The sequence below is a fragment of the Camelus dromedarius genome, chromosome 4 (genome assembly GCF_036321535.1).
Source record: "Camelus dromedarius isolate mCamDro1 chromosome 4, mCamDro1.pat, whole genome shotgun sequence".
In the NCBI taxonomy this organism is placed as follows: Eukaryota; Metazoa; Chordata; class Mammalia; order Artiodactyla; family Camelidae; genus Camelus; species Camelus dromedarius.
Window position 1 is genome coordinate 61786455 of NC_087439.1, and position 26913 is coordinate 61813367.

Consider the following 26913-nt stretch of genomic DNA (forward strand, 5'->3'; position numbering starts at 1 on the left):
AACAAATGATCCCAGATTTTCTTCTGTTATAAAGGTGTCATTGGAGCATTTGGTCAAATTTAAATAAGGTCTATAGATCACATCAGTGTATCAATGCAAATTTACTGATTTAGATAATTTTTCTATAGTTGTTTAAAAGTATGCTCTTGTTTTTAGATATTAAATACTGAAGTATTTATAGTTAAAAGGATATCATACCACACTTTATTCTCAAACGTCCCAGGAAAACATATGCATGTGTATATTCAGGAAGAGAGAAAAAGATAAAGCAAATACAGTAAAATCTGAACAGTTAGGGAACCTGGGTGAAGTATATACAGTTGGCCATATCTGTGTGTTCCACATCTACAGGTTCGACCAAAGGTAGATCAAAAGTACCTGCAAAAAAATTTCCAGAAAGTTCCACAAAATAAAACTTGAATTTTCCACAGGCTGATAATTATTTACATAGCATTTACATTGTATTAGGTATTATAAGTAATCTAGAGATGTTTTTAAAGTATACAGGAGAATATGCATAGGAGATACACACACACACACACACACACACACACACACACACACACACTATGTCATTTTATATAAGGGATTTGAGCATTTGAGTACTTTGGTATCCTGGAGGGGTGGATAGGGGGTCCTGAGCCAATCCCCCTGGATGACTGTATTGTATTATTTTCAGTAAGCCAGCACCTATGTGTATATAAATGAAGGAATGCATGCACGCGTGATGAATGAATAAATAAAACTATTTTCATCACCTCCATTACCATCATCTTATTCTAAGCCCACAGAAGTCTTCGGGTTGGCTTGTTGTCTCTTTGCCTCCTTTCAGGGTATTTTTGACAATAATAGCAAGAGTAATTCTTTAAAAATATAAATCAGATCATGTCACTCCTTTGGCTCTAACTCTATAAAGGACACAGTGCCCTTTTCACACTGTACTGAAATAACTGTTTACGTATCATTTTCAACCACTAAACATTAAATTCCTCAAGGAAAGAGATGCATTTCATTTCTGTTTGTCTCTCTGCCTCTTGCCCACACCTACACACCCATCTGAGAACTGACACACTGTAAATGTTTATTTCGTGGAATTAATCTATTTCATACCAATCATGGAGAAAAGACATGATCATGCATTTACTCCAATTTTCATCTATTTTACAAGTTTATTAGCTTTTATATAATATTACCTTAATTTGGTTCATGCTGCTTTGATCAACAACATTTCACTTTTACTATCATTGCAAAAAAATGATAAAGGGCCTCTGACTTTAAAGTCCCTCTCGTGTCTTTCTCTGTTATCTGATTTATCTGAAACTCTTCTCATAGCACAGGAATGTGCTCTCTCTTAGGACTTCTCAGACCTCTAAACAAATAGAGTCTTTCTGATTCTTCATATAACAGAAAAAATAAAAAAGGATGCTCCACATCATGGATATTTCTGTTCCTAAGGCTCAGAGTATGCCAGAAGAGGGAAAGAAAAGGACCACCAAATATTTTGCTCACTCATAGTCTTTATGTCTCAACTTTCTCAAACCGGAAGCCTTTGTTATATCCCCAAAGTACATTAATATCAAAAGTTAATATAGAATTAGGGGTCTTAGTTTTGTCTTTTCTACATTCTTTTCTTGCCAATTTCAGATCACTTTTAGGATTTGATCTTTACCAATGGCTTACAGGATGTGATGTCACCAGAATTCAGTTAAAGTGGGAATCCAGTTGTGTCTTTCAAATAACTGTGGCACTTTAAATTCTCCCCAGCTTTACTCTGGGTGGGAGAAACACTTAGTCTTCCGGCAAAGTCTCCCTTTTTATCTAATCTGGCCCAGGCTCCAAGCAGCTGTATTCTTGCTTCTCTGGTATTGATAAAAGTGATCATTGTATTTCCTTAGTGTGCTCATAAATTTTCATCTCCCTGTTCATTCTGTATTTCATGGCTAGATTCACTTGCAACTATTGACAAAAATGATTAATTATGGAAGCAGCACTAGATTCACAACTTGTAAAATAAATGTTAACACTAAGTGCATTTGGTAGGTGGACATACAGATCTCACTAGCTCTTTAAGACTCTTTGTGTCTCTTATGCTGAATGAAATGACATCCATAAGGCCGAATAGGGGCCAAGTTAAGCCAAAAGGGCCATTCCTAACCTTTGCCTAATTCCTGTGGAACGTTGCTGGGTCTCCTGCTTTGTCAACCAGACATGAGAAACTTGATTCAAGGGTCTCCACCTGGCTTGACGTGGGTCCTCCTAAATACACACTGAGACAAAGACTTTGAAGGTCGTTTACTTGGGAGATGAACCCAGAAAGCACACACAAGGGAGAAGGAGAAGTGAAAGAAAGAAGAGAGAAAGCCAGTAGAGGGTGTGTTATGGGTGCACTATGAGCAGTTAGGACCAGGGCCCACTGAGGACCCTGTGAGGAACCGCATAAAACATGCTTCACAATTGACCCACTTGGGTCAGGGGCAGGGATGCCGAGCTATTCATCCTCTTACCTCCATCTGTCCCCAGGGGCACTAGTTTCTTCACACTGAAGCCTAGTAATCTGTGGCATCTAAGAAGAGCTCTCGGGAAGGAAACCTCAGGAAGATGCAGCTGTGAGCCCTTGAGGTGGGAAGTAAATAAATGGGCCCGGGGCCTGTTCAGCACGGCTGCAGGTGAATGTGAGGTTATGGGGCAAAGCACCAACAGCATCTCCTGCAGTCCCTAGCTTTATTTTGGAGGCTGACTCAGTGTACTACATCACCCCTGAACTTAGAGAGGTTCAGTGAACACTCGTAGAATCAAATTCACTTGAAAGGTATAAGTCACTGATAGAAATCTTTGCATTTTTAGTATTGATTTCACATGGACCTCAAATTCCTAACTATGGCACTAAAAAAAAAGCACTTCTCTATGTAATTCATATAAAAGAAAACACAAACTGACAATAGTTATTTGCAAGATTAGTATATAATGTCAAAATAATAAAAATAAACTAAAATGTTATTTATGTGTTAAAATCATGTATGTTTCCTTTTATTTTTCTCCTTTCTGAGTGACTAATCTGTTCCCTTTTTGAAGGTTAGGATAATAGAAAAAGGCTAAGAGTGAATTTTCAGTGTGTCTTATTTGTGGGCAATTTCATATTTTCCAAGTGCTTGTTCATTTTCTCTCCTCATTCTTTTCCTGTGTGTGTGTGTGTGTGTGTGAGAGAGAGAGAGAGACTCTGTGTTCTTTTTTTAATCACATCCTCCTCTCTTCTGGTGCAAGTCATCATTATTGTTTGCACAGCCGGAGTACAATAGCTACACGTGATTTTTATGCTTCCATCATTGTTGTCCCCTGTCCCAGACCTTGAAACGGAAGAAAGGTAAAGTCATTCCTTTGTTCAAAACTCCCCTGTACCTTCCAACATCACCCCAAGTAAAGGCCAAAGGCATCTGGAAAGTTACATCCTGTCAGCCGTTGGTAAAGGCGCTGAGACTATGGAACTTGCCCCCTCTCTTCCTACCCACCAACACATCTCTGGCTTCATTTTGTATTTTCCAACTGCTCTTCCCCTCACTCATTCACTCCAGTTACTCCCTGCTTGTTCCTCCAACACACACTGGGCATGCTCCTATCCAAGAGTTTTTGTACTTGTGTTTTCTTTCTTCTGCAACACCCTTCCCCCAGGTATCTACAGTGCTTTGTTCAAATTCTATCAGTTACCACTGTAACATCCCTCTTCTCCACCAGCCAAAGCCTTTTATTTACCTGACTTTTTTCCCTCTAGAACATATATCATCATCTAACCTATTAATTATTCTTATTTATTTTTTCATCTGCCTCCCTCCACAAAGTCTCCTCAAAGGCAGGCATTTTGTCTGTTTTAGTGGTTTTTTTTTTTTTAATTATTGATCTAAAAAACTTTAAATAGTGCCTGTTGCATATTGGGCATCCAGCATGTATGTGCTGACTGACTGAAATTCAGTAGTGACGATTTGGTGGTCTTGGTCTCTCTCTCTCTTTTTCCCCTCTCTCTTTATGTATACATATACATATATATACACACATATTTAAAAATAATGAAAGTCTTTTTCACATATAACACAGAATTAGTACTATTATTCAGCATCCTAGATTAAGTGATTTCAATTTTGCTGCATCAGAGATATATAGGATTTCTATTTAAGAATATTAAAATAATTTAATTAACTGTTACAATTTTATAAAATGTACATTAAAATTAAAATTTCGATTTGAGGCATTTGATATGAAATTGTAACTGGGTATCAGGATACACATAGTATCCACAAAGATACAGAAAGAGACTAAATATGCAAACATATTAAAAAATATGAAAAGATAACCTAATTCCTAATTTTGCTGAGCTGAGAATCTTATTCAGGCTTTAGCACATATCAGGCTGTAGCTTTGCTTCATGGACTACTGATTGATTGCAAAAAGGCAGAGAAGATATTTCCTACATGTCCCATCGTCTGCCCAGTGACCCCCAAGTCCCGTGACCTCTATGAACTAACAGATTGATAGCAGTGTGGTTCAAATCCCATGAGCACATGAAAGATACACAATACACTACTTCTGCTCTTTGGCATTCTATGCTGTGTTTCTCACAAACTCACCACCACTACGAACAGATACTACAAACTCCAGAGAATAACTAAAGAAGATATGGGGAAGATGTGACTGACTCAGTGTAACCTGAGAACTAAAGTAGAGTAATTTAGGTACAATAAATAGTGCGTTATTTCCCAAAATCTTACATCATCACTCCATAACTAACAAATACCACAAATCCCAGAAGACAGATGGGAAGAAAGTGGGGAAAGTCATATTACAACACTGGATATCATCACTGGAAGGTGATATTACAACAGATAAATAAATAAATAAATATATATCATACACATATATAATTATTTAACTAAAAGACAATTATTAATTGTAGTATTAAGAGAATCACAATAAATTCCAAGCACTAATATCCCAAGACAAAGAGAGAAAAAATAACTGAAATTTAGCCAAAACATTCAATTAGTTTGATTTCAACACAAAGAAACCATTTAACCAAACTATTTTTTTAAAAACTACCCAAAATTCTATGTCAAATAATTTAAACATCAGCTACAGCTTACAAGGAAATCAATGCCAATGGTAGCCTGCATATCAAACATATGCTTAATGAATATATAAAACATTTCAACAGTCTTAATAATTATATAATCATAATTAAGGCATTGACAAGATAATTTTAACCTATCTAATTGCCAATCAAAGTGACAGGAGCATGAGAAAGTGGGCACATTCATGAATTGCTGGAGGGAATACAAAAGTAGGTATGGTCGACATTTCAAAGATCCTTTGTCAATGTGACTTAAATTTGTTTTTTTAAAATGCAGATTACATCACCAATAAATGTATCTAAATAAAATGAGCTGACAGGTATGAAAAAGGAAACTGCAAGGATGTTTTCTACAGTCTGGTTTAGATTATCAAACACTTAGTGAGACTGTCCAAGCAAACAGTGATGCATTTATATAATTAATTATAATGTTTCCATGATGTATTGATAGTGAGAATGAAAATGTATTTTTAATAATATTTAAAATATTTAAGGTATATTACTGAGTAAAGAAATATTAACTTCTATAATACTAGGTATATCACAATGCTACCATTCTGAAATAGAAAGTTTAATATAAATAATACCTAAGTATATAAAAATATGAAAGGTTATAACAATAAAATTTTATTATTAGTTATCTTTACAGTGGATTTTAGCACTTTTGAGAAGTCAACTTTTTCTGCATTAAACAATATTTTACACATGTAATAAATAAAATATGATTAAAAACTAAAAACTGATTGAACAGTGACATAAAGACTTTTGGAAGATGATGGAACTTTAACCAAACAGGCAAAGTCCAAAGATACAGAGTATTTATGTAGAGAGGAATTTAGGAATCAGCAACAATGGACTAAAATGAGGACAAGCTGAAAAGAAAAAAGTGAGAATGTGGATGGTTCTTTTAGGAAAGCTCAAGGAGACTTCCCTTTGAAATCAAGAGTTTATATTATATACATACTACATAGTCAGGATCTGTTTCATGGCTCTATATTCTATTACATTAATTGACTTATCAATCTTTCTTCAGTTCTATAATGTTTATTTATAGTAACTTTATAGTTTAATGCTTAGTAAACTAGTCTTCCTTATCATTTTTTCACCATTGTTAACTGCTCTTTTAGATATAAATGTTAGAAACACTTTGTCAATTTCCAAAACATCAAAGCAAAAACAATATCAGGATCTTCCTTGGAATTTCATTAAACCTATATATTACCTTATAAGGAAGTTAAGTTGTATGTTTGTCTCTTTTAATCAAGGTACTTGGCATGTCCTTAAGTGTATGTCTATTTGCATATCACATTATTGTAAATATTTATTCTTATATATTAAACATTTTTGTTTACATAGTACATTTTTTGCTGATGCTGTTCATTTGCATTTTTAACTTTTGACAGTAGAGAGGAAAACTACTAATTTTTTAAAATTAAATTTTATTGGGCTATCTTTATGATAATTCAATTCATTCTAAAACTCTGAATTGGTACTTGTTTGGCATTTCCTAAATAAATTATTAAAAATAAGATTTTTCTATCTCTATTGTAAAAAATTAATAAACAGAAACCTCAATTAAATAGAATCAGAAGACCAGAAGGGGAAGCTCTCACTCCCTGAAGAGACAGCAAAGCCCAACAGGAAGAAGAAAGACTCCTCTTCTTTCCTGACAAGAACTTAGCCCATGAAATGCCATGGACTTTCTGTCTTCTGTGGCCCTCCCACCCTCCTTTTCCTCCCTATAAAAGGGTTCTCCTTTTCTTGCTTTGCGTAAACTTGCACACAGTTTTTATGGCTGTAGGCCCTGAATTGCATTCTCTGCTAAATACATCTTTGCTGGAGAAATAACTGGCAGTCTATTGTTTTAAGCCAGCATTCTGGCGGCCCATATGGAGACCACAGAAGATCCCCAACGTCTCCAGGGCTGAGGAGCAATAGGTGCAGTACCCACAACTGAGTCTTCGTTGCTCACTGCTCTCCTCCCTGAACCTGGAATTTGAAGATACATGTTTCTTCTTGATCCAAGTTTTCACTCTCTTTGCATTTGAAGCTCCTCAGGCTTTATTTGGGATCTATTTTAAGCTGTCATTCTTTCTGTTTGCAGACCTGTTCTGTATGCCTGGACTTGTTTGATACTTTGGTCTGTTTTTGAGATCAGACTGTTTCAAATGAAACTGGCTGAGAAGCTTTTGGCCTATTCCTTTGGGAAACAGGGGTTGTTTTATTAAAATTTTGTCAATTTTCAGCCTTCGGCCCATTCCTTTGGAAAAAAAGCTCTTCTATGAGAATTGTCTGAGAAGCCTCAGCCTAGCTCCTCCAGGACCAAGCTGTTACCTTAGAACTGGTTGATATTAGGTCTGCAAGCTGTTTGAGTTGCAAGCTGTTTGAATTGATCTGTTTGAGCTGCATGCTGTTTAATCTGTTTCCAAATGGTTCTTTCACTTTAGAGAAAAATCTCTAAGAAATAGTATCTCAGTTATCTGAGTATGTTGAGGGCACCACCCCTACAAGGACTTCAGCTGATTCCATGTTTAAAAACCTCAGTTTTCCCTCATGCACATTTCTAATTCAATGGACCAACAAGACCAAAGGCAACTTAGGTTATCAATGTTCATTATGGGTAACTTTTAAAATCCCCAAACTTAATTTTCTAAACACCGAATTGGACTAAAATAGCCCCCCCAAATTTCCAGAACTGAATGGGGTGCCTATTTCAAATTGATATTTTCAGCCTTCCAAACATTAGCAGGACCCTAAAATTGCCTCTCTGCAAAACAAAATTTTAAGGTTAACTGAGGCAAACAAAAAACTAAAGAAAAATAAAATGGCTCCTGAAACCTCAGGTTCCTCTACCTTGGCTTTTTTGTCTCTGGCGCCACCATCTTGTCTTTCTCCCTCAGCGACTTGTGGTCAGGCTGTAACTCCAAGATCCATGATGTTCTTATTTAAAAGGTGACAACAGCAAACACTACGCTGGGTATGCTATTACAACTCCTTTTGATGTTATTGGGGCAGCATCTTTACCTATGGCTACTTCAGCCCAACAGGCTTAATTATAATGCTTCTACAGGGGCTTGTACTGGAGGCAAAGGCAAGACTGCCAATATTCATACTGATAGTGGATGTGCCTTCAGAGTGGCTCATGATTTTGGAATGTTGTAGAAGCAATGTGGCTTCCTTACTTCCAGCAGAAATAAAATTGAAAATGGCTCCTATGTTCAAGAATTTTTGGATATAATACTTTTACTTGCCGTTTTAGCTATTACTAAGATTCAGGTACATTCTAACCTTAACTCTCTGGAAGCTAAGGGAAATCATCTGGCTGACATTTCAGCAAAGAATGCTGCCCTTAAAGGGACCAACAGCAGCCAAAACCCTGTCATAGTCTGACAGAATATTTTACCTAATGGTAACTTAGAAAAACTGACTAGAGAAGCCCAACAGTTGGCTTCAGAAAAGGAAAAAAAAAACTGCAAATTCAAAAACTGTTGGTTTGATAAAAAGAGAAAGTTCTGGTTTAGACCAAATAACAACCTAGTCCTACCAGGGACTCTGAAAATTCCCACTCCTTCATCACTGTACAAGCATTACACCATTGGTCTACTGACAAATGATATTCATACATCAGTATTGGTGGGAAAACATTAACAATGCCACAGAAAGTACCTATACAGTTGTCCAAAATGCAACCCAGGGAAGCCTGTTTGTACATTCCCTAGACATTTTAACTGCCTAATGGACCAGCAGAAGTCTGGCAAATGAATTTCATACAAATTTCCTCTGTTTCTGGATATAAAATTCTGTGTTTTCACACTGGACTTAAGCCTTCCTTTGCAGATAGGCTACTGACTCTTTTGTGGCTCAAGTAATTTTGGAAAAGACTGTTCCTACCTGAAACTTTCCTTGAACTTCACAGTGATTGAGGACCCCCTCTTACTGGTCAGGTACTTCAGCAAGTCTGTACTGTCTGTTTTACAGCATTCTCACTGCGCTTACTGCCCTTAATCTTCTGGCTCAGTGAAATGCATTACCTGCATTATTAATATTCAGTTGGCAAAGTTTGTAGAGGTCCTCTAAATGCCTTGGCCAAAAGCATAGCTGTTGATTCTTTTAAATCGTAGATCCACCCCTTCTGGAACTCATAAACTTTCACCCTTTGAGATAGTCACAGGACATCCAATGCACTTGGTTTCTGCCTCTTTCGACTCACAACTGATAAAAGGAGAGACACTCTAAAATTACAAAGGCCTAATTGCTTCTATTAAAAAATAACCGTGGTTTACCAGAGCACTCTCTTTACTGTACACTCTCAGGAGATGAAGACATTAAGCATCACACTTTGCAACCTGGAGATTTCATCTATCAGAAAAGGTACCTCCAGAAAAACTTTCTTCAACCTCACTGGAAAGGCTCTTATTAGATACTACTAACAAACCCTTCTACCACCAAACTTCAAGGAATAAACTTTTGGATTCACATGACTCACCCAAGGAAAGCACTGAACCCTGACTGGAAATGCACATAATTTGGTGACCAGAAAGAAAAGATTTCCTGGAATTAAAGCAGACTACATCTGATGAGACAGCTTTCCCAAGACATCTGGACCAGGCCTATAAGAATTTTGTTGCCAAACCTCTGATGATGAGATAATGTTTCAGATGATCTCCAGTGTCTATAATCTTGATAATATATGGACTTTATATTCAAAGTGCTTGAGAGTTCTCCCTCCTACCTGCCTTTGTTACTCAAATGTGACATCCACAGGTTTCCAATATGTATACTTTCCTTCCAATGTGGGACAATACACACAGGAAAGGTCTTTCCTGGCATTTAGGGACCAAAAAAAAAAAAAACAAAACACAAAAAAACCTCTGAAACTGGTAAATCTGACTCTTGATCAGCAATGCTTTCAGAGAAAGCTCTTGATTAAAATGGGGAAATGTAAAAATATAGTAACAGAACTCTCAATTAAATATAGTTGGGAGACCAAAATGGGGGAGCTCTCATACCCTGTGACAACAGCAGAGCCCCACAAGATGACGAAAGACTGCTCTCCTTTCCTGGCAACGACTCAGCCAATGAAAGGCCATGGACTCTGTTTACTATCACCCTCCCAATTCCTTTCCCCTCTATGAAAGCATTCTCTTTCCCGTGCTGTGCAAGGAATGCTTGCAGACCCCAAACTGCAATTCTCTGTTGATCCCAAATAAACCTATCTTTGCTCAAAAAGTAACTGTCAGTCTATTTGTCTTAAACACACACACATATACATAAACACAGCTGCACAGTGTTGAAATGGTATAAACTATAAGAAGATAATAAATAATAGTGAACTAAAGACACAGCAGGTCTAAGTATGGTTTGTTATTGGCTTTTCTAAAGAAATAGTTTTCATGTCAAAATTTTCTACTTTCTCTTTCCCCATTAAATTATGCTTTAATATTGTTTTCTATTTTCTTCTATTTTAGTTAATTTTATTGTTTTATCCCAAATACTGTAAAGTAGCAATTTATTTTTAGGCTTTCTTGAGCAGTAATGAAAGCATTTAAGACTATGACTCCTTCTAAGTACATTTTTGATTGTTGCTCAAAAATTTTTATCATGAAATAAATTCCTTATTGTTATTTTAGTAATTTGTTACTCTTTTAGGATGAAAACACACGCATACACATATTTATGTATTAAGGATTTTCCTTTGGTTCTCAGGTCTTCATAAATACCCCAGTTCACAGGTTCCCTTGTTACTGTTGATTACTGTTGCGTTTCCATTGCATTCACTCGGTATCTAACAGACCATCTTTATTTTGTACTGTTTCAGTTTTGATGTATGTATTCTTCAGTATTCATGAATGTAAGCAACAGAAACTTACTTTGTTAACTATCTGCCTCACAAAAAAAAATAAAGACAAAAATTTTAAGGTTTGAGGAAAAAGCGCAAGAACCAAAGGGAACTAAGTAACAATAAACATTGTCAAGTACCTGATAGGGAGTCTGGTCAGGACACTGTTGTTGGTAAATGTGGACTCTCAACAAAGCTGCAACTACAATTTCCTACCTGATCCTGTCTTTGTATTACTCTCTCCAAATTCAAAGTTCTAGGTTGGCATACATATATACTAACTTCCTAGAAACCACAAAATAAACAAAAACAAACACAAAAAAACCCAGACCTCTTTATCCCTGTCTCCCACCAAGTTTCATGCATTATCAGTTTCCCCTCAAAAGAAATTATTTCTTGGATGCCACGTAGTCAAATAAAAAACAAATGGCCATTTCAACGTATCTTTTATAGAAAATCATAATTTCATCTTTTTGTACAACTACATTTGAGACTTTTGCCTTTAAATATAGAACATGTAACTGCCACAAACTAATACGTCTGGATTTATTTCAATTTACTAAGAATCCAGGTAATTTGTGGACTGATGAGTAAAGAGGGGTATACAAGGCAGTTTGTCTTTATTCTTTTCTTTTTTTTTTTTTTTTTTAGTATTTTCTTTATTAAATGAAAGCCTTGAGTATACTTAATGGTTAAAATGATTATATAGAGCATTCATGATTATTCATTAAAAATGCACTTTAATTAATTGTTAATAATTTTCTGATGCTGTAGATCTACATAACAGCAGGTGTAGTTTTACCTTAGACCGATCACAACCACAGTAGGATGCCAGAAACACTTGCCAAAAATGCTGCCTTTAATTTCTAGTTTCACCACTGGTACCTAAAAATTATAATTAACATGTAGCACTACAATGAATTCAAAGTTAAGACCATCTTGAAGTACAGCCAAGCCCTCAGTACTGAAGCTTTAATGGGTTCAATGTATAAAAGAATAAATAACAAGTGACAAGATTATTCCTAAGTAATTTCCATATGTTCAACTGAAATTAGAAGCCTACAGACAAGATAGGTCAAATAAACACTATCCAGACAGTGGAATTAGAACTTGATGCAATGAATTACAGCCACTGAGTTCTTGAAAGCGACAGCAACAGACAAAACACTGGGTGAAGCAATCTGTAATGGAATTGTTCAATTTCATTAAGCATCATTTAACCCATCAACCAAAGAGACAGAACCACAAATCATGAGAAGACCTGCCACTAGCATTCACAGCTACCAATATAGGAAAAAATAACCATTTTTTTTGACCTCCAAATACATATTCCAAGTGCTAACACGGTAATTTAATTATTATTTCTATTTTAAAAAGAGAATGCTGAACTTTACAGGTGTTAACTATTGTGCCTTACTACACAAAATCAGTAAGTGACAGAACCTGGAATTCAAACTCCAATCTATCTGATTTCAAAGTCCTCAGCTTTTTAGCTATAATATGGTCAAAACAGTCTCTAACTCGCAATGTTTCTGTGATGATTAAATATAACCATGTGTCTAAAGTGCCTGACACAATAAATGCTTGCTATTTTTATTACAGCTATTATTAAAGAACCTAAGAGGACCTGAATTGTCTATATCTACTATACTTAAATTTCGTACCTTCCTAGATGCTTCTTTCTTTCCTAATAATATAAATACTTCCAAATTGATACAAATAACCCATTTTAGCCATGAAATAAAAACTGCACAAACACATGGAAAAACATTTTTGAGAATATTTAGGCTATATTCTTTTTATTCAAAGGATGAGTTGTTAACACCTAACAGTTTTCTTTTGGATTGTTCCTGCTAATCCTAGAATTCAACCAAATCCAGACAATTCAACATAAAAGACAGTGCAAAGTAGTGTCTTAACTATGACAAGATAAAGAACTATCTTCTCAGGAATATTTAGGTTACCCTAAACAACTGATTAGGGATTTTGCTTACTTTTATACCCTCTTCCACCACAACTTTGTATGTTTATTGGATTTAATTTAAATGAACTGCAGGCATTATTCCTAATTCTTATAGAATTGAAATAATCTCATGAAACTAATCCATATGTTTCAGTTAGAAATAGACAGTGATTATTAACCCTTATTTTCATTATTGAAGTATGACTTTTTTCAAAGCTTGATAACCAGATACAAAAATCTAATCTTCCCACTGCTGGCCTCCTTCATTCTTCTTATAGCAATTTTTTGAAACCATGTATTAAATTGATTTATTTACTATATGATTATTTTATTATTTTTTAATGCTTATTTTTAATTTTTAGAAAAGAGTGGATTTTTCAGATAAAATGCTTCTTTTACATAAAGAGTAAAACATCTGATCTTTGGTCTCTCCCTCCCTGCCTCCCTCCCTTTTTTCCGTCCTTCAATATTGAACACTTACATTGTGAAAGCAGAGGACAAAGCTCAGAGATTCATGATAGAGAAGTATTAGTAGGAAAAAACTATGATATGATAGCTGCTACAAGTATATATAAAATATATTAAGTTCTTATATGTATCCACCAATTTCCTAAGCACTTCATATGATTAATCATTTAATCTTCATTTGACCTTTATGTGATAGAGACTATCCCATCTACATTTTACAAATGAAGAAACTGAGGTACACAGATTTAAAGCAATGATGACCAAGGCCACACTGTTAATAAGCAGCAGAATTTGGGTTTGATTCCAGGCAGAACGGCTGTGTGCTATTACTGTGCTGTACACTGTCTGACACAAATACAAGGTAATATAGGATTTAAGCCAAGAATTCTATAGAAATACAATTAAATACATTTATTTTTCAAACATATCTGCTTGTACCACATTACCAAAGCCACTACTTATTACACAAAAAGTCAGCAACTTGGTAAGGTTTGTCTTTTTGTGGGAAAAATGCCTCATTTGTCAAGTTCAACATTTTAAGTACTTTATCCAAAAAAAATGGCAAAATTTTTTTGTGGTATAAATTTCTTGGTTGCTTCTTGGGGTACCTAATCTAGAGGGCCAAACATGAGGAACATTTTAGGGAACGGTAAGTAAGTCTTTAAGAATAGCAGTAAACTCTCTATTGGAAGGCAGGAAGAGGTCAGTTAGCTAAAAATAATAACAACAACAACAACAAAGGAAATGATCATTGCACATATCGGCTAATTTCACATGGTTAGGGTAAAGTGTGTTTAATAACTGATGGAAGCTGGCATTTATTTAATGAGAGAGCAGTAAGATTTGCATAGGATTTGTGTAATACACATTAAGGTCTTCGAATTGAGGTCTCCAGAGTAAGGTGCATCACAATAGATGGAAAACAATGCCGTGAAGTTTTCCTTGTGTAACTGCAATACGTTACTGCAGTTTAGAACACTTTGGGTATTTTTAAGTTGGTTAATTTTATTCAAATAAGTCCTTTGATGATTAGAATCTTCATCATCTTTTGTAATAAATTGGGGAGTGACTAAGAAAATAATTCATACTCTCACAGAATTTCACTGTTTTATTTAGCAAAGCATTTTTAAGTTGACCTTAAAGATGAGTTATATGCTTTCCCCCCTAAAACCCAACTATCCCTAGTCTGTTGACCCTCTGTGTGATGACAAGCATTTGTCAACTGTGTGCTATAAAGAAGATACTTTTAAAAACAGTAATACAGTTAATCATCCCATCAAAGTAAAGGTGACGTTTTCATAGTCAACAAAAAAGGAATCATTTGCAAAAGAAACTTGCTGTAAGGAGCATTTGATAGCAATTGTTTGGAAATGTTTCCCCTGCCAAATCTACCTAAGGGCAATCACCTTTCAAAGCTCTTGAGCTAAATTCTTTAAAAAAATGTAGGAACAGAATTTCCTACTTGGTTTTAAAATATTTGATAACTTCTAGTTAGTTTACAAGACCAAATGATCAACCTCAGGGTGAGAGAAATGCCTAACAAAATTTTAACGAAAATGCCTTTGCATTAATTGGATGAATCTGAAAACCCAGTATCCAAATTGATAGCTACAGACCATGACGCACTGTTTTTTCTTCAGAGTTTTGTGTCTTCCTGAGGGGTCATTTGTAGCTCTGATAGTTGCTAAAACCAAGCATAGATCTGACTTGTGAAGCACTGAATTACAGCATTAAGCCAGTATTTCTGAAAATGTAAGCACAGTGAATCATCTTTTCTTACAGAAGTGCCATTTTAACAATATTCTAATTTCCCGTGAGAACCAACTGCGATTAGAGGTATCATAACAATATAGAATTGAGGTTGAAGCCTCTGTTATTTCAGTTACTAATACAGATAACAACGACAATTCCATTATGTGTTACGTAGCTATTACAGGTAAAGTGATAGCACGTGGTAGGTATTCAATAAATGTTGTTCACGAGATCACTTCTTGGAATAGTGAGCTTTGGCACAAAAAGCCAAAGTTATAGTTATATTGAGTTTATATTGAGTATATATCAACTACTACATTATTTTAAGATAATTTATCTTTATGTCTGCTCCCTAATAGACTACATGCTCATTGAGGGCAGGGACTCTGTCATACTTAACAGTTCAGAACCCAGGATATTGCCTGGCACAAAGATCTTTAGTGAATATTACTAAGTTGAATGCGGCTGAGGAATAAAACTTAGAAAGAGAAGGTACAAGCTTTGCCTTTGCTCCCACATTCTGGTTTCTGAATAACATGAGGCTCCTTTGAGAGTTCCCCAGATCCAGCTGAGGAATCCAACAGCCCTCTCTCTGCAAGGTGCAGGCTGAACTGTAGAGCTGACCATGGGTTTAGGCACCACACAGGACCCAAGAGTAACTTATCTGGTGAGTTCTTAATTTTTTCACTTTATAAGAACTCATAGTGACCAACTACTGGATCTTGGCTACAGCTAAGTCGGGACAACACGGGATGCCTGCAGTTAGTCTAGGGAGCAAGGCAGGACCACCAAAGGCAGCCCAGGCTGTGAACTCTGTGTGTCTGATTCATCATAAGAGACAAAATGTCAGCAACCGTGACTGTCACCAGCCCAGCTCTGAACAACTCACAAGTTTATTACTCATTCTATTCTATGTTTTACTGTACAGTAAGCACCTTCTTTTTTTTTTCCCCCCAAAATTCTAAAGCCTTACTATTTTCACTGGACTTGTGAATGACTAATAATCTCATTGAATGTTTTTAAATGAGCTTCTAAATTACTAATGTATAGTTGAACTTTTCATGTTGCTTTTTGAAAGAGCATCATACATTTTCATTAAATGTACTACATTATACATCATTTTCTGGCAATATTACAATCTCATTTTTCAGTTTTCATAAAATAATTTTACTGTTGCATAACTTTGAGGAAAAATACTCTGCATGTAGTCCTATAAAACAGAGCAATTTCATGAATTTCCAAACTGAAAGGTATTTCACAGCCTCCATTTGGTAATTATAAAGATATATATTCCTTTCCTTGTCTCCCACAAAATTCAGAGCAGATCTGTCCAATTGACTTAGAGGTCTCCACGTTCATTATTCCTGACAATAAACTGTTAGATTAGGTTAATGATTCAAAACTAGTGTATGTTTGAGAATGGGAGAAAGAGGTTTAAAACTAATTTATAGGAATATAATCCACTGGTCATCTTCATGTTTCATCAAAAAATATTTTACAAAATGTCTCAATACTAATTGATCACACTGAAGTGGCATAATGTTCTGCTTTTGCTTTACTAAGAAGAGAAGGAAGTCATTCCTCTCATTTTATGTTCAGAATTTCAGTATAACTTGACAGTTTACCATTCATCAAGGAATTAACATGATATAAAAGTTATAAAGAGGAAGAATACTGGAATATTACAGATGCAGTTGATGTTACAAATCTAATAATATCTATATCAGAATGTTCTTACTACTATACAGAAAAAAACTATAGATATCCTGGTTACTTTTTTCAATATAATATTTAACTACAAAAATAAATTTATTTTTAACTCCATCACAACTCATTGTTATATAAAACAGCTAATAATTTAATATATAAACAACAGACAACATGTACCCTTTTAAAATTATGCATAAAATAAGAATTTTTTAAAATATGGCTATTCCTAGGTTTTTGTTTTGTTTTAAATAAATGAAGTAGATCTGAAACAAACTCACCAGAATTGCCTAATACAACTTAAGTAAAATGATTCTGTTTAATTCTAGAGTTGTTGTCATATATTATTTGCAGAATTTTATAACAATATTTAGTAAAAAACCTTTGTCTAACAATTAATAACCTAAATTAAATGAATTTATCTTTATTTTACATGTTAATTCTACTTTATATAGATACCAACTTAAATATATATTTTTTACCATCTGGTTTGAAAATATTTGAAAAGAAACTATGTAAATTTTATTTCTAATCATTGATGTATTTACCATTAATTATGAATAACATTTCCTTTATACCAAAATATTTTAGAGTCTTTTCCCTAGCATTAATGAATATAAAGCTAGCATGCATAGTAATAATAAAAATTCAATAAAAATATTAATAATATTAATTTTAATTTGCCTTTAACCAATTTTAAATGTTTATATTGATTAAAGAAATACCACCTTTTTATGGACATACATTCAATTCAAATGCTATCTGCAGTATGCTAAAGGCCCGGTGCTGTGCTGAATCCCTTTCTCCTGTTCTCAGAAAGACCACTGGAAATAAGACTAGAATACAAAGTTTCCAACATCAGGTAGGAAGGTCACCGTCAATAAACAACTCTATGCATTTAAGGCAGACACATGAGAGGCAACTTCTCTTAATAAGAGCAGTTTTACTTCCAAGCATTAGTGCTTCAGTTTTTCACAGGAGAGAAAATAAATAAGAGACATGCTTTCTGAGAACATTCAGTTACAACATTCTGAGAGAGAGAGGAAAAACAATCTGAAATCAAAAGAAAATGAGCATAAAATGTAGGTCACTGCTAAATTAATATTTTCTCTGTGGGCCTTCCTTTACCAATTGCTTTTATACCCACTTAATGCGCTGAAAACCTTGTTTTTCCACTGATGCTCCATTAGCAGGAATGAACTCTGCTGCACCAGGGTCTAAGCTATTTTAAAGCAAGAAGGAGGTTGTGGGACTTTTTTACCCAACAAAAAATCATTCTGATTTTAGTCTTAATTCATGTCTGATACACTGCTGCTTCCTCAGAAAGTCTAAGGCATTTGTAACTCCAACATTAGCTTTTTTCTATAATATGTGAACCTAAGAACTCCTTATTCTCTACTTATCCTAAATCAGTTTGTCTCAGAGGACTAAATAGGTGTCCCATGTTGAATTTGGGACCCTGTTCAAACCATCTGTACATTCACCACAATATTCCTTTACTGATGTCAGTCATGGGAGGATCAATGGGAAAAATTACAAGGTGCATTTCTCTAGACCCAAGAACCAGAAACTATGGATATTTATTTCTTTTTGTAGTCTCCTAGGGTCCTAGTTTCCTTGATAATCCCCATCAAAGTTCGCTAAGAACAAATATGGAGACCCTATTTTGCATATCTTGGCATTCCTCGGGTTACTAAAGTGTGTGCTCAGTTAGCTGTGTTAACCTCTTCTCTTTCCTGATCTTCAGTCCCTCTTCCCCTGCTCTTACCTCTAAGCAAATAAACATGCTGTCTCCTATCTGAACATGGAGGGCCCGTTATTTGATCCTAGAGATACAGCCTTTTCTCCTCTTCCTCTTCCCAGCCAAACTCTTTGAAAATGTACTCCCCGCATGCTATCTCTATTTCTGCACGTCAAATTCACTTCTGAAGCCACAGTAATCCAGGATTATCTAGTTTTAGCACTGAAAACCCTGGAACCCAGAAAAACTCTCAGTCCTAGATGAACTGGGACAGTTGGTCACTTTAAATCTTTTCTCCTCTCATAACCTCCATCTCTAATCAATCTCCAAATTTTGAGAGTTAAACCCCTTATTTGAATCCATCCTTTCCTTTTTATTCTCACAGACCATATCCTAGTTCACATTCTCATCCTCTCACAGCCTGGTGCACTAGCCCCCTCAGTCAGACCGACTCCCTTACTCTACTATCAAGCTAACCTTTCTAAAAGGCAAATCCCATCATGTTACCTTGTTTGCTTAACCTCCTTCAACAGATTCCCTCTGAAACACTATAAAATTTCAGTCAAGCTTCCTGATCCTGCCCTTATCTATCTGATACTCTTGCTTGTCTTCTGTGTCTTCTTCCTTTAGCTCTATTCATACACATTGTTACTCCCGGGTCCACCTTCCTAGCCTCACACTTCTATGGCTTTGTACATGCACTGCTCTTTCCTAGAATCCACCCTTCTTGAGGTTACCTGGGATACCCTCCAAATTTCAGCTCAAGCACAGCTCCTCTTAGAAACCATCCACACTCTTCTAGACAGATGAGGGTTCTCCTTGCTTTTCCCCAGTGTCTTATGTATTTTTCCATTTTGATACATATCTCTTTGCATTAAAAGAGTCTCATTTCTCCTTCCTTTCCAAGCTACAAAGTCCTTAGTAGAGGCACTATGTGTTTCCCTGTAATAGTTATTGTTACCAGCAGAGTTTCTACCTCAATGAATAATTGTTGCATTAATGTTTAATAAAGTAATTACATTATTTTTATAGTCCCTACATTTAGGAGGCAGAGTAGTACATAGACAAGAAAAGCACATAGACAAGATCTTGTAAACAGAAACCTATTACCATCCCCTTACCCTACATGGCCCTGTACAATTGCTTTATAAGTTGTACCTAGTACCTGAAAAGTGACTAAGAGTGACAACTTATCGAAATCAGGAAAAAGTGTTGATTTGCTTACCGTTCTTGCATCCCATACGGACAGGGTCTTATCTGCAGAACCCGTGAGAAGAATGTTGGAGTAAGGAAAAAACTCAATGCTGTTCACAGAATCTGTATGTCCATACAAAGTATATCTGCATCTTTCACTGTATAGAGAAAAATTAAGAGTTAAAAGTTTTAGGAGGTAGCACCTATATGTTTCTAACGCTATCTGTGCAATGCTAATAAAGATAGTTTAAGTATTTGAGGCATAAAGTAGTTTTATAAATGGCTAAAATGTACAAGAACATTTTATAAGGAAAATTCTACAATCACTTTATATTCTAACCACTTTATAGAATTCGTGGCATAAAATTGACTAAATTTAAAATACCTTCAATTTATAAAATCAGTTGATAAAGCCATCTTTATACTATCTCATTTATGCCTTACTATGAAATGACTACTTAAAAATTGTCCCCATCTAATAAAGGAATATGCTGAGAAAGCACTCATGTTAAGGCCAGATAAACTTCTTTAAGTTGTTCAGTTTCTGTTTTTTTCCCCCTCCTCAACCGAAGCTGCATATTAGAATCACCTGAGATGCTTTTAGCACATTCTCAGCCTCAAGTCCCAGACATTCTATTTCACTTGGTTTGAGATGGAGCCTGAGCAAGACTATGAATTAATGTCTCCTCTGGTGGTTATAATTTGCATTTAGGGATGAGAATCTAAACCAGTGGTTCTCAAAGTGTTTTACCAGGACCAGCAGCATCAGTAGCCCTGGGGAACATTTCAGAAATACAAATCAGGCCTGTCTTAAACTCACTGAATCAGAGACCCTGGGGCTGGGGCCCAACAATCTGTGGTTTAACAAGCTCTCGAGGTGATTCTGACACATGCTAATGTCTGAGACTCATTGGGCTAAATGATTAGAAATAACTAAGAAGGAGAAGCAACCACAGTTTTGCCTTTTGTCATTTTATGAGAGAAGTGTTTCTTAATGAAGCAGGATATATACACAGAGAAGTATATCTTCTCATTTGTAATGTTTGATTGCCTTTTGCTTTGTTTTATTTAGGTTTTTTTGTTTTTATTTTTTAATTGAAGTATAGTTAGTTACAATGTGTCAATTTCTGGTGTACAGCAAAATGTCCCAGTCATGCATATATATATATATATATTTGTTTTCATATTCTTTTTCATTAAAAGTTACTACAAGATATTGAATATAGTTCCCTGTGCTATACAGAAATTTGTTTTTTACCTATTTTTATATATAGTGGTTAACCTTTGCAAATCTCAAACTCCCAAATTTATCCCTTTCTGCCCCATTTTCTCCAGGAACCCTAAAATTGTTTACTGTCTGTGAGTCTGTTTCTGTGTTGTTGATGACTTTTAATTAATTTTATTCACAAACCTACTTTAAAAATAGAGAAAGAGAAGCAGGAATAACTAATAATACTAAGAACTAATAATATTAAGAACAGAGGAGTCAAGATAAGTACATTTCTAATACGATAACCAGTGAGTTCAGTTCTGATCAAGTGATTGCTTTCTGGCTTAAGCCAGGCCGTATGTGACAGTGAGAAGTGGGAAAACCCTGCAACGGGAGCTGGGAGACTGGCTTTGAGTCCTACCTTTAACAAGAACTAGCAGGGTTACCATGGAGAAGTTATTCATCTCAGTGGGTAAGGTTCCTTCTTATGAAAATGAGATCACTTAATTTGATGCACCGAGAGATCCAATCTAGCCCCTACACTCTGGGATTTCTGACCAAGGTTATAAATGTGAAAGGGAAGGGAAAAAGTCAAACTAAGCACAGCATCTAAGAACTGTTAGGAGCAAAGTTTGTTCCTCCTTACTTAAATGTTAGCATTTTTGAGAAGTCAAAAGATATTAAGATTTATCTGTATATGGAGATGTATATAAGTTAATCAGTGGCAATCCCCTTGATTGAAGCTTTTCATATCAAAGTTACGTATTGTAGTAATTAATATCAAGTACAAGGAAATAAAATCAATACATTCATTAATTAGGGCCATTTTGTATCAGTTTCTTTATCTCAGTGTATCTGAGAGAGGTTGACAATATTTTGATCATTGAAGTTGATGAAATGTCAATATATATCAGGGGTCAACAAACCATGGCCCATGGGCTGGCTGTTTATTTTTGCAAATAATGATTTATTGGAACATGTCAATTTGTTTACACATGTCTATTGCTGTTTTCCCATTACAATAGAAGAACTGCATAGTTATGAGAGACCATATGGTTTTGAAGCCTAAAATATTTAATACCTCAACCTTCAAAAATAATTATAAGTATGCTCAGATTTTATTTATGACATTATTTTTGAGGTAGGTGCTAAAACTTACAGGATAAATTATTTTCTTTTATTTTTAAAGAATTACAGTTTTATGTACAAATTTTACTGGCTGTGTTCTAACGTTTGTCAAAATTTAAGTACAAAACATTTTTTTGAAGGTAGTATAGTCCAAAACCCATTGTATTGAAATAATTATCTTTAACTTTTGGAGTAATTTCTCCAGATATACCTCTATGGACAGAGATAAAGAGAAAGAGGAAGTGAGAGAGACAGTGATTTCATAGAAAAATGAGAATTATACATATATAATGTAGTAAATTATTAAATTATGTAAGATTTAACCATGAAACAAAACAAGCAGAATTAAAGGCATTGCTGAAAGTCAATATCTTATTATTAATATCAGATATCGTTCTCTAAAAGACATCCTCATATTAAGAAAAATATTAAAATTAAGTATATTATTTTAATCATATTTTCAAATATAAAAAGTATAAAAAGGAAGTAAACACATTATAATCCCTCCCATATTTTTAATCTGCTACCAATTTTTTGAAACCATATTGTTAATCTTACAAAGTCAAAAATCATAACACATGTATGAGCAGTAATCACAAATCCCAGAGTTGCTTAGTGCCCACATCCTTCTAGTTTTCAATTAATACCTCTTTAAATTAATCCTCTGAACACATATTTTTATATATTTTCTTGATAACTCAGTACTTCAAGAATAATTTTAAATGGCTGTAATATCTTGGGTCACCAGTTCTCCTCAGATGTTTGGGAGAAATATTTCACTGTCTCGTACCAGGGGCAAAGTCTGAGGCCAGTCTAATCTCTCCTCCATTCCCAGGCTAACTTCCTTTGTGGGTGATTTGCTTTTTACGTTCATAGCCCTAGCGATTCTTTTGCAAACACTGAAGTTTAGAAATTTCAGAATGGCATGACTTGATAGCAATTTCCATATTGGACCTTTGTTATTCTAATAAAGTTTCTTCCACTATATCTTTTATATTTTTCTCTTCCATTTACTGTTCCCCCCCCCAGGAACACCAGCTGTGTTTCATTTTGTCTCATTTTCCTCTACATTTAATACTCTCTCTAATCCTTGTATCTACCTATCTATATAATTTCTTTTTCACACCTGTTCTTTATCATTCTCAATGGTGTGTGAGTGTGTGTGTAGAGGGAGTAATCAAAAATCTTTTTATTTTTTCTACTTCATTTTTTTCCTAATATTTCTTAGTCTGCTTTTCACTGCATCTAGTGTCTTATAAAATCATAATAAAATACTTTAGCTTTTCTGATGTTCTATTTTATTATATAAAATCAACTTGAAATATAGCATTTCTGTAATTTCTCTGAAAATATAGAGGACTTTTTGTCTGAATTATTGGTAACTTTAGTAATTTCTTTTGCACTGTATTCAGTGGAATTTGGTTTATATTCATTGACTGTTCAATTTTTGCAATTCATTATAAGTTCTGGGTTGGTTTCATTTTACTATGATTTATCTTTTTATGGGACAGCTACTTACTAAAGGTTAACAGCAGAAAGAGAGAACTGGACTTTAGGTTATCTCTAATTCCTAATCAGATTTGTCATCTTCTAAAAAGACTTCTTACTGAGTGTGTTACTGGCTTGATTTGTGAAGTTCATCTCTCCTCAATTTTGTATTTTAAAGTATAGATGTAGCTGGTTGCAAAACCCCTCAAGTCACAGGCTCTATATTAACTCTGAAGTCTTCTGACCCCTTGCCCCTTCAACCTGCCTCACCTCTGGCAGTCTCCTTTAATCTCCTTTATCTAACAATAAAAATGCCTTGTAAGGATTTGTGCTACCATGATAAAGTAACCAGTACGGTACTTCTCCTTCCACAGTAAGCAACTATAAAATGACACAAATCATATAAGGCAACTATTTTCTGGCATTGAACTAAACACAGCACAGGATGGGAATCCTTGAGCAAAGGAAAAAAATTTGTGAGCTCCATGACTTCCCTAACCTGGAAGCACTTCCCTGCTATCAAATATAATAGTAGAACCCAGTAGGCTTAAAGTCTCACTGAGCCAAGGGGTAGTGAGAATAGTCTGGGATGCTGATGTGCCTGGAATTTGCAGTGAAGGGTACCTGAGAAAAGGGAGCTGTATGGAAAGTGGCAGTAGTTTGTGTGGGGATTTGATATGAATCATTGGCCAACGTCTAAATGGCATTTCTACAAAATAACATTCCGTAAGCCCTAGCAGAAATGTCCTGCCATGTGGCTGACTGTTCTACGACGATACCCAGAGGCACTGTTGGGAGACATTAGACTTTATCCCAACCAGAGTAGAGGGAACTCACTGGGCACTTTAGACTTTTAATTGGGACTACAGACATTCCCCACCATAGGAGTAAGGATCAGGTATATGAATTAAGTTCACAACCAACGTAGAGCTGTCTTGACAAAGAACAAAACTAAGCCTGAAAAGGCAAACATGTTCTGCCTATAATTAAACTGATTGCTAGAACTCAGTGCCTTTTATAGAAAGACCACCTAATATAGATTCCCTACAATTTGCTATTAACAACATCTAGCATATAATTTTAAAAATTACTACACATCTGAAGATGTAGAAAATGTGACATACAATCAAGAAAAAGCTCAGTAGTGGAAACAGAGTCTAAGACGAATCAAATGTTGGTAATCAAAGACTTCGACTTCGACCATAAATTGTAAGGATGTTTAAGAATTTAAAGAAACAGTTATAATAGGTGTACAAATAGAGAATCTCAGAAGATAAATGGAAACTATAAAAAAGAAGAAGTATGATGTGTGAAATTAAAAGTTTACTACATGAGCAAAATAGCAGATTGGAAATTGCAGAAAAAAACATTGGCAGGATCAATAGAACTTACCTAATCTGAAGAACAGAGGAAAAAGATATTGAAAAACAATGGACAGAGCTTCAGACATCAGTGGGGAAATATCACATGGCTTAACACAGGAATAATTGGGTCTCTGGGCTGGGGATGAAGAGAAAGAGGGGAGAGAAAAGGGGTAGGACATTTCTGAGGAAGTAATGGCTAAAATGTTCCTCAATTTGATGAGAAATATCAGTGTGCAGATCCAAGAAACTCAGCAGAATCCAAGCATGATTAATAAAAGACAGAACGCACTTAAGTGCATCATAGTAGAACTGCTAAAAGCAAAATAAAGAACAAAGATCTGAAAGTCATGATCAATGAAAGAAACATAACATGGAAGGGACAACGATGCAAATGACAACTGACTCCTTAACAGAAATAACAGGCAGAATATAACAGAACAACATTTTTAAGGGCTGAAAATCTAATAATCAGTTAAAAATACCTTCAGGAAGGAGGATGAAACAAATTTTCAGATAAATGAAAGCTGAGAAATTCATCACCAGCTGATCTTTCCCACAAGAAATACTGAAAAGAAGGTATTCAGACTGAATGGAAATGACACCAGATGGAAATGTCTTTATAGAGAAAATAATGACATCATCTGAAATGATAAATATATGGGTAAATGTAAGGCACCTTTTTCTAATTTTTAAAAGACAACTGACTAAAATAAAAATATCATCATTGTACTGGACATTATTTTAAGGATACAGAGGTATAATCCAATACAGTAAAATCACAAAGATGGGGCAAACCAGAATTACATTGTTTTAAGGTCCCTACATATTAGATGAAGTGGTACCATATTAACTCTTATTACATTGCAATTAAAAATAATAAAACGTTGATTATTACAACAATATACTTAATCTCAAGAACACTGAATGAAATCCAGACAAATATGCTTATATATTACATGATTCAGTTCATATGAAGTTCCAGAACATAAAATTATGGTTACAGGAACCAGATGACATTTGCTATGGGGAGCAGGCTTTTATTCGATGAACAGGGACATTTTTCCTGGGCATAGAAATGGTCTGTACCTTCATCAGTTTTAAAGGTATATACATTTGTCCAGAACTCAGAAATTATGATTGATTTTGATACTTTTCTAATATATTACAAAACATGTCTTATATTTTTTTCCCTCTAAATTTAACACACAAGAAAAGAGTAGTCCATCTAATTGAACACTTAATAACTGCCTGTTTCACTGTTTGTATATATTACCTTGGCTAAACAATCAAAAATAAATATGGCTTGCCAGAACACTTTTTCCTTCTGGCTTCACTCTTCTGATACGTGGGACACAATAAATACTTCATAATACATATTTCTGTGAATAATTGAATATTTATAGCAATCCTATTCTCTTATCAAGTACATCTCCCAAACATGCATGGGTCAAGTACATGCATCTTCATAGCTAGACAAAGACTCTAATATTTGGAATAGCTGTACCATTCACATATATATGTTCTGCTTTCCAAAAGCATGCATTACACAGCTGCTGGGAAGTCTTTTATGTTTAATTAAAAAGGAAAAGAAATATAAACAAATAGACAAACACCAAAAATCCACAAAAGATTTAACAGAAAAACACATGGGGGAAAATAAAGCAATACAAATAACTGCATAAAAAAGATAGTAACAGCATCAGCAAAATATTAATAAACAGTATTTATAACATCCTATGAGCTACCATTAAAATATAGTTCCATCTGTGACAAAATTAAGCATTGCTATTTATAAGCAGTTCATTAGTGGTAAGTTTTTAAAAGGTTGCATTTATTGCTGGAAAGGCTGTGGAGAAAAGGGAACCCTCCTACACTGCTGGTGGGAATGCAGTTTGGTGCAGCCACTGTGCAAAACAGTATGGAGAGTCCTTAAAAGACTAGAA

General features: G+C 34.9%; 1 protein-coding gene across 1 annotated transcript in view; it reads right to left on the reverse strand.

Annotated features, from left to right (window-relative positions):
- The window catches only part of SPAG16 (sperm associated antigen 16), a 774014-nt gene that overhangs the window by 282103 nt on the left and 464998 nt on the right, over positions 1–26913 (reverse strand). The window contains exon 13 of the mRNA XM_031451824.2: positions 19812–19938. Coding sequence (XP_031307684.1) covers positions 19812–19938 — 127 coding nt within the window. The remainder of the gene's footprint in view (positions 1–19811; positions 19939–26913) is intronic.